This window comes from Chinchilla lanigera, unplaced genomic scaffold, assembly GCF_000276665.1.
Source record: "Chinchilla lanigera isolate Chin_1 unplaced genomic scaffold, ChiLan1.0 scaffold00013, whole genome shotgun sequence".
NCBI lineage: Eukaryota > Metazoa > Chordata > Mammalia > Rodentia > Chinchillidae > Chinchilla > Chinchilla lanigera.
Window position 1 is genome coordinate 8,809,041 of NW_004955414.1, and position 10,027 is coordinate 8,819,067.

The 10,027-nt window shown below is 37.3% G+C and overlaps 1 protein-coding gene across 12 annotated transcripts in view; it reads left to right on the top strand.

Moving 5' to 3' along the window:
• The window catches only part of Dlg2 (discs, large homolog 2 (Drosophila)), a 1,924,417-nt gene that overhangs the window by 1,561,793 nt on the left and 352,597 nt on the right, over positions 1–10,027 (top strand). For all 12 annotated transcript variants that reach the window (XM_013511774.1, XM_013511776.1, XM_005379786.2 and 9 more), the window contains one exon: positions 7,879–8,035. In XM_013511774.1, coding sequence (XP_013367228.1) covers positions 7,879–8,035 — 157 coding nt within the window. The remainder of the gene's footprint in view (positions 1–7,878; positions 8,036–10,027) is intronic.

Genomic DNA, 10,027 nt, shown 5'->3' on the forward strand with positions numbered 1-10,027 from the left:
TTAGTATTTCTTCATCTGAGAAGTGTGTATTCATCTCAGATGCCCATTTTTGGACTGGGTCTTTGAATTTTGGGGGCCTGATTTTTTTAATTCTTTATGTGTTAGTGTATAAAGTTTAAACTTTAAAAAGTATATCATTTAAAATGTATCTAGGGCATTTTATTTGCATATCATTTTACAGACTTCTTTATCATTTTTCATTATTAATACAAATATCATAGCTCACCATGATATGTAACTCTATTTTCAAAAGGCATTTAAATCTTGCGAACTGCAAAAATCCCAAATATTTTGGCTTAAGGAATTTATTCAAGTTGTTTAAAATAAAACCTATTCTCACTCATATAAATAGTATGCATTTTATGTACTTACAAACAGGAAACAATATGTCAGAGTACAGCCAACTCTAGTAAAATGTTCCCCGGAGGACTAACAGAGATAAGCAGTGAGGACTCATGTTTTATAATGACCTCCTCAGCCGTACTCATTCGGCTTAGGGTCACAGTGCAGAGTCACTGCGTAATGATAAGCTTTAGCTGCATAAGAATAACGTTCTCTCTCTCTTATGAAAGTAAAAGACTCCCTTTACGGAGCTTTGATAGAAATATTTCTCTCTCCTCAGAACTCTGCAAAAGTAACCAGTGTGACACAAATGACAGGTTTACTATTTATTTATGTACTTATTTTTATCTGAGAAACATGAGGAAGAGCTTGTGACTGCATCAAACTAGAGAATGTATGACCCTTCAGAAGAGCAAGATTGAGAGCCAGTGGTGATAGGATGATTTTTTTCACGTAAAGCCATAAATCTGTATTTTATGCACACTTTTCTAATTTTAAACAGAAGTAACTAATTCAAACATTTCTGAATAATATAGGTCAAATTCAGCCTTCAGTCTGCTGGCTTGAAATCTCTCAAATATATTGGTTTTTTTTTGGGGGGGGGTGGGTTGGTATCAGGAATCAAAATCAGGGCCTCACATTTGCCAGGCACATGCTGTGCTACTGAGCTACATCCTCGGCCTGGTCAAATATATTCTAATACTCTGGTGTCTCTTCAGATCATATAAATCTTTTGCTTTTTTAAAAATATGTTCTATTCTACTTTTTTTTTTTTTAATTCAGAAAACCAGTATCCTAATCCTGCCTTTGCTATTTCCTAAACTCAGCTAAAAACTTTGGCCGCTCTGAGAGTAGGCCACCCCGCACAGTGCCTTGGGAGCTGAGCAGGAGCGAAGGACCAGTGCAAGGCCCTCTTCCCTGCTGCAACCCCTGCTCCAACTCACAGGCCCAAAAACAGTCCAAATGAAGCAATGTAAACTGGGTTACCAGTTCCTTTGCATCTTTTAACAGAGTACAGAGTTTATTTGGCATGAAGTAATTCTGAGATCCATTTGCAATAGCAGGAATAACTATTTTGTATGCCAAGAGTAGTCTCCCATCCTGACTGGTCATCAAATATAAATAATATTCTGGTGTAGCCCAATTCTTTTTGCTGCAGTAATAACTCAGTGCATTACTGCACAATTAGAATGATTGGATTTTGAAGAATATATACTAATTAGACTAATTTTTAAAAAGGATAAATGCACCTGTCAGTTTCCAGGGGCCTTGGGCTCTGCTGCCCGTTGAGATGAGTGGGAAAACGTGGTGGCTGGCTTAGGGCTGCGGTGGCTCTCTCCTTTGTCAGCGTGCGCAGTCAGGTTTCAGAACTGGGACTAATCCATCCATTAAGAGGCTGTCACAAGTGTTCTGTCTATTTAATGGTCTTGCTAATGTTACCTCAATACTTGCGCCATTGCTGCATTTCCAGTCATAACTGTCATAGAAGCCTCTGTGTCTTCAACCTGGACCCATGCAGAAGGGTTTGGAGGCAATAAGCAGACCCTTTCTGATGTTGGTTGAGCTCATTCTCCTGCTGTTGATCTCATTCCTGTTCACTGAACACAAATTTCATGATAGCGCTGAGTTAATGCCCATGTATTACAGGCCTCATTTGTGATCTCAGGACAGTATCACTGAGAAAATAACCCTTTACCAGTACATTAAGTAACCTAACTCCTCACCTTCCAGTCCTAGAAGCACCCTAACTTTTGTAAGTAACTGTTTTATAGACACTGTTATACCTTTGGCTTATTTTACACTAAACACAGCAGAGTTTTTAGAACGTAGAGGGCTTACCAATTTGGTCTTTAATATACACACACATGATTGTTACAGTTTAAAAGGCAGAAAACTATTGGTGCATATGATGCATGTATACTGTGAAATGGTAATATTTCAGATATAATCTTTTTTTGATAATATGCCTTAATTTTTTTTTTCTGTAAATTGGTAATGGTCTCTTAAAGTTTATACCTTGGTTACTTTTCTCTCCTTGCTGAGACAAAATACCTGATGCCAAAAATGAAGGAAGGAAAGGTTTATTTAGCTTACAGTTTGTGGAGGTTCCAGTCCATACCTGGCTGGCTCCAAGGCAGAGCGGCACTTGGCAGAGGGCTACAGTTCATGGTGGTGGGAACACAGTAAAAGTGACAAAAAAGAAAGGAATGGCTTTAAGCATCTTCTTTTTTTCCCTTACATATGCAAAACCATCCACCCGGGGTGAGTGTAGCTCTCACACCCATAATCAATAATCAATCAAACTCTAAAAGCTTGCACGACTGCTGAGAATTTGAGGGGACATACAGACACAAACCATAACAGTTTATTTTATAAAGATTCATTTTAAGGAGCTGGGGATTTAGCTCAGTGGCACAGTGCCTTCCTGGTAAGCACAAGGTCGTGAGTTCACTTCCCGGTACTGGAAAAAAAAACAAAAACAAAACAAAACAAAAAGATTCATTTTACTCTTCTGTGGTACTAGTAGGATATAGCATTAAATTGGTTTGTGGAATTATGTAAATGTTTACATTACCATTGAAACAATGAAGTATTGGGAGTTAGTTTATGACAAATGTTTCTAAATTTGGGGGGGTAAAAATTTTTACTGGTTTGATGCCTGATAGTCTTTTTTTTAAAGCAACTAAGCATTGTTATTTTTTTTAATCCTTTGTTCATGAACTACCTCTTTGTATTGGAACCAAATTTAAAAGAAGCATCTTTGTGGAACAAAAGAAATAAGAAATTTTCTTTTTCTATGTTAAAAAAATTCAACTAAGGTCTCTGAGGAATTGTGTCAGTGAAGGAAAACATTAACACTTTACTTGATTACACTATTAGGTTTTGCACTGCAGTGAACTTGGAAGTATTCTTTACCACTGATGTAGGATCATCAGGGTTTTGAATGTTAGAGCATTATGTTAAAATGTGATTAGAGCTTTAGTGTTTTGTCTCTTTGAGTTAAATTTGTGTTTAAATAAATAATTCTTTTTATTAGTGTTTTATTAATTTTATTAGTGTTTTTATTAATTCTTTTTAGTGTTTCCCCTGGTGGTGCTACCCTCTCTTCTGGGATTCCCAGTGTTCTTCCTGATATGTTAAGGCCTTATTCCTGTCCAATCACAAGTATCAAGACAATTGAAACATATAGTTATACTAGATTTGATAACCAAGGATCACTATTTGTTTTGGAAATTGGAACAATTATATATTAAGTAGAAAGAAATGCTGAGACCAAAGACTAACATGCAAACTTTATCCAAAACTAAAGAAAACACAACCTACCATTGTAGTCCTTGAAAATAGCTATAAATATTTTAGTTAATAAGTATTTGGGGGGCTGGGGATTTAGCTCAGCGGCACAGCACCTGCCTGGCAAGCGTGAGGTGGTGATTTCGATTCCCGATACCGGAAGGAAACAAACAACAACAAAATAATAATAATAATAATTATTTGGCACAGAAATAAATTCTAATTTTGCTGTCAATATATATATTTAAGGTTTTTATACTCAAGCTTCACTTATGTTTTTGATATTCACTGTATTTGGATAAGAATTGTTATGGTCTTTAATATTGAAACCTTGTGTTGATTTTTGTATTCTAATTTGAACCCTTCAGCATTAAATATGTGACACTTCCAAAAAACAAAAATCATTAGCCACTCTGAGGGGCTGAGACAGAAGGATCACAAATTTGAAGCCAGCCTAAGCAACTTAGAGAGATCCTGTCACAAAATTATTAAATAATAATAATAACTGGGGCTGGGGATTTAGCTCAGTGGCACAGTGCCTGCCTGGCAAGCACAAGGTCATGAGTTCGATTCCTGGTACCAGAAGAAAAACAAAAACAAAAAAAAACAAATAATAATAATAACAACAGTAATAATAAAAAGGCTGGAGATGTAGCTCAGCCCAGTACCCAGTACCACCAAAAAAGAAAAAAAAATTTACAAGCAGTCATGTTCCACAAATCTAAAAGCTTGCCATAATAATTGTTTAAGTTGTGTTGTTTACATTTCTCTACATTTTGTGATACAATTTTTCAAACACAAAAGTTTGAAGTGTTTTAAAATAAATACCCATGTATTTGTCACCTAGATTCCACTATTAACATTTCCTTACACTTGCCCTATGGAGTGTCCATCCATCTAGCCTATCGTCAGTCCATTTGTGGTTTTATTGGATCTGTTTCAATATAGTTACAAACATCTTTCACTGGCTTGCTTTGAGGAATAAGTGCAGTGATGTACATGAAGCATCAAGAATGATATCTAGCACACAGGCAAACAGTCCTAATAGCTCCCTGCCCCATCTGTGTCTGCTATATGTAGCTTAAATATTATTGGGGCCCGTGTGTGTGTGTGTGTGTGTGTGTGTGTGTGTGTGTGTGTGTGTGTGTGTTTATACAGAGCAAAGAGGGAGGTTTCTACAGTAACTTTCTTTATTATTTGTTTTTGGGGGGGGGATTGGGAATCGAACTCAAGACCTTGTACTTTCCAGGCAGACACTTGTGCCATTGAGCTATATCCCCAGTCCCTCTAGAGTAACTTTCTAATCAAAGTTCTATTGACCATTCCCTGCAAAATGTACCTAGTACCTGAACCTCCTGTCAAGCCAAAATAGAACATCCTGTTTCTTTAATCTTCCCTGTTATTTAAAACAAACAAAACACCTTGAATACAAAACAGTAAAAGACATCATATTACACTGACACATCAATACCCATGTTTATAGCAGCACAACTCGTAATGGCTAGATCTTGGCAATGGCTACATGTACATCAACAAATGAATAGATAAAGAAAATGTGGTATTAATGCACAATGGAGTATAACTGCAATGAAGAAGGACAAATTTGAGTCATTTGTAGAAAATGAATGTACCTTGAGATCATAATGTTAAGTTAAAGAAGTCAGACATGCAAGTTTAAATATTCCATGGTTTCTCTTATATGAGTAACCCAAGGAATAAATAAAGAGCAAAGTAAAAGATAGATAACAGGAAACTGGTAGATCTTTTGCAAATGGGAAGCGGGGGAACAGAGGGGAACAGGATGTAAAAAGAATCAAGATGTGTTATGTACATGTATCAGATCATAATGAATGTAGTCATTCTGTAGTGCAAACATGTACGAGTAAAAGTAATTTTTAAAAAACACCTTGGAGATAAAGAAAACAGGAAAATCCTAAAACTTGGAAAGAAAGCCAGAGCAGGGCCAAGCGGGGAAGTGGGTTTCCATCCCTACCCAGTGGCAATGACGTAGAATGAGTGGAATGCTCCGCTTTTTCTCCTCCCTGGCGTCATGAAGTCCAAACAAGGAGCTGATCTCCCACACCCACCCAGCTGCTATGCGGTAGTATGCTCTGCTTTCCCTTAGCCAGTACAACCGGGTCCAAGTGGGGAGCTGAATACCCAGCACACCTGGAGCTACATGTTCTATACATAGACTGATTACCTGAAGAAAAGTAAGCCACAGCTAAGAGGAGTCAAGAATGTAGCACCAACCTGAGACAGAAAGCCTAACAGCTCCCTGGAGAGTCACTGGTGTAAGTCCGCACTAAAAGGCCAAAGAAGCTGAAATCTGATGTGCATAGGCAATGGCAATGGGAAAAGACCCACCTCAAGAAAAATAGAGCTTTGTCGGCACAGACAGCATCTTTTCTCATTCCATCCAGGCTGCAAAGCTATTGGACGGTGTTGTCCACAGTGAGGCTGGGTCTGCCCCGCTCAGTTTGCTGGCCTGCATGCCAGTCATCTCTGAAAATGCCCCACAGACACACCTAGAAACACACTTTACTAATCTGCTAGGTGTATTTTATTTTATTTTTTATTTTTTATTTATTTATTTATTTTTTGGTACCTGTAATCAAACTCAGGACCTTGCACTTGCCAGGCAGGCACTGTGCTTCTGAGCTACAACCCCGGCCCTGCTAGGTGATATAAGTCCAGTCAAATTGATGATCAAGATTACTGTCACAGCTGCTCTGCTTTCTATTTTTTCCAAAATACAGCCTCCTAACATATTACATAATAAACCTTATTTACTACATGTATCATTACTATCTGTAATGATCTACCCTCATTAGTCTATAAGCCCCTGAGAGCAGGGATATTTGTTTAACTTGCAAAATTCTGAGCACTTGGCAAAGTTCACAGTACAGTGGATACTTGTAAAGTATCGGTAAAGTAAAATAAATTAACTCCTAGATCAATTTACCTCCGACTGTGTAGCTCTTATAGTAAGCTCCAATGTGCTTTTTATATTTTCCTCATAGTAAGAACAGCTACAGATATAACACATTACTTTATACATGTAAATGTAGTATCAAATAAATTCTGCATCATTAGTATAAAAATATGTTAGATGGCTCTTTATCATTCTTACATCACTGAAAGCAGGAAAATAAGAGAAGAGCTTCAGCAACTGGAACTGAGATGTTTGAGGGAGAAGGAAGTTGATACAAAAGCCACTCGGGCCAGAGTTACGGCCTTAAGATGTGTTTTACACTACTGATTACATTTATTCAATGCACGTACCTTTTATATACCTTATGACTATACACCTCCATAACTGTCTCTACAAAAACTCAGTGAGACAGTGGCTCAAGATTTGATTGCTCACCGCTTTAATCATGACCCTCAAGTCTACATTTGCGGTTATCTCTGGAGACTCACTTACTTATCTTTGGCCCTAAACTGTGTCAGACCTTAGCCACAGAGCTATCCCACTGTTGCCTGGAGCTGAGCGTGTCCAGATCACACTCCTGTTCATAAGCATCCTTGCCATCCCTTCTCTCTCTCTTCTCCCTGAGTCATTCTCTGCACCACTGTTTCTCCCTTCAAATCTCTCCTCACATTTTGACCTCTCATTTCATTCTCACTGTTGTCACCCTTGAGCAGTCTGTCGCTTCCTCACACTTCTATGACTTGGGCAACAAAATAATTTTCCTGCCTCCCATGGTATCTTAACTTTCCTCTTCATCTGTCCTACATATACCCATTTGTTAATCTTCCTAAAATAGATTTAAATATTCTTAATGCCTCAGAATCTTCCAATGAGTACTGACGGAATACAGAATAAATCACAATAAACAATCAAACGACAAACCCACAGCCTGGCATCTAAGATTGTTCATGGTCCAGTCTATTCAAGGGAGTCTCTTGTCTCCAAAGTTACTCCCTCCATTAGGGTATATCCATCCTATTTGGAGTGCTCAATGCAAAAGATTTATTTCAAACAAGAAAAGTAGCCAGAAGTCCAGTTTAAGAAAACATTTTAGAATTAAGGAGCAATTTTATGTGGTACTTTGATAGTTATTACTGTGAGGATCTGAAACACTAGCCCTACTAGCCACTTTCTTGATGTGCAATTATATAGTATCTTACTTTGGTAAGCTTTCATCCTGGTAGGGAGTGGCAAGTGTCACACTCTAGTGTGAGTAAAGAAATGGAAATCTTGGGCCACCCGTGAGCTCTATTCTCCGCTTGTTTCTGCAGGGAGCCCCGCAAGGTAGTCCTGCACAAAGGCTCCACTGGCCTGGGCTTCAACATTGTGGGTGGAGAAGACGGAGAAGGTATTTTTGTCTCCTTCATTCTAGCCGGTGGACCAGCAGACCTGAGTGGGGAGCTCCAGAGAGGAGACCAGATCCTATCGGTAAGTATTCCTCTTTAGTCTCCATTCCCTCATAGTTGTCTGGCTTCTACGAAAACTCAGTGACCTGGTGGCTCAAAACTTAGTTGCTCGCTATTTTAATCATGACCCTCAGATCTGCATTTGCAGTTGAATATATTATGGCTTCAGGTGCAGTCTAGTTTAAATAGTACTAAAGAGCTTGATGCTTGTTATATTTGCTTCCTTCAGTTAAACATAAAAGCGCTAACATTTTCTTTTAGATTTTCTGAGACACAATTGAGAAGCATGCCATTTTTAAATAGTATATTATGTATTTTGGAGAATTTTAAATTTCCCCCATACTTGGGACCATACTCAAAACACTGTTACAATGTGTAAAGTTTGGTGCATATAACTACATAAGAAAATGCATAAAATAATGCTGTACATAATTTCCTAATGATAATAAGTGGTAACAGCTGCAACATTTATCTAAGTTCAAGAATTACCAGCATTAATTTATGAAGTACCTATTAAGTCCACTTTAGTGATGTAGGGTTGACATACAAAAAATTGCACATAATAATATATACATCTTTCATTACCACAATCTGTGTCATACCCATTACCTCCAAAAATTCCCCTGGCCCTCTTAATCCGTTATTGTATATGTCTGTGCTAAGAATATTTATAAATGTACAATTATTGTTATTGTTGTTAACTATATAGAAACTGTGCTACACAGTAGACCGCCATTACTTATTCATTTTGCATAACTATAAAAGTAATTTTTAGTTCTCACAATCACCCTGAAATATATTGCTCCATGGTCTGGTTAAGAGAATAAAGTCAAAGTTTACTTGACTAATTAAAATGTACAATTAATGCATAGTAATAAAAATAAATAAAAAATTTTAACAAGTTTGCTAATAAAGTCAAAGCTGGGATTTAAATGTTCAATTTTAGTTCCCCATCACCCATTCCTCTCCCTCACCCCTATCTTGTTGCCCTTCCTTCTGTTTTCCCTTATGTCTTTCTTTCCATATTTCCTTTCATTTATTCAAATAATTATTGTCTGTTTCTTTCTGCCAGGTCATGCTACCTTCCTGTATAATAGATAGTTAAAACAACTTTGAGTTTTCATACCCATATTAGAATTTTGTAATCATGCAAATGATAATAGAGAATTACATAAGGAGCCCATTTCTTAAGGCTGAGATGATGCTTCATAACTGAAGGAGGTACACAGTTTTATTGTAGACTTAGGAAACATTGTTTTCATTTTATAGCTATGATTTATAGATTGAATTTTCCAAGTGTCCTTATAATTATCAGCCATTATTCCAATCTTTAAACAAATGAACATCTCTCTCTCCTTCCATCCCTTTCTCTCTGTCCCCTCTGCATCTCTTCCTCCTCCTCTCTGTCTCAAGTCTGTCTGTCCATCTCTCTTATACATACACACATACACACACAATGTATTAGCTAGTGCACACTTAATTGACCCAAATACAGTGCCTATCATTCTGCATGTATAGCCTTGGAGTCTATGTTCCTGTGAGTCTTACACTTATGCAGGCCTCTGCACACTCAACAGCTTGCAGATCTCTGGATGCCAAATGTGGGAGAAATAGGAAAAGGTCCCATGCCAGGAAAATGTTCTGCCATCCAAGAGCTGAACTACTTTGATATTTAAGAGACATATAAATATAACTGACAGCTCTTAAACATTTTTGTCCATATATGTTTACATGTCTGTCTTTTTTTAACTGTGATAAACTCCCTAAAGAAAGTTTTCTATTATGTACGATTTTGTATCCTCAAAATTTAACACAGTGCCTGCATATTCAGGTCTCTCTCTCTCCCTTCCTCCATCCCTCCCTTCCTCTCTCCCTCTCTCTCATCCATATATATATATATATATATATATATATATATATATATATATATGAAGAGATACACACAGATGGATAGATAGATGATAGATAGATACAAAGATACATAGATGATAAATAGATAGATAGATAGATAGAT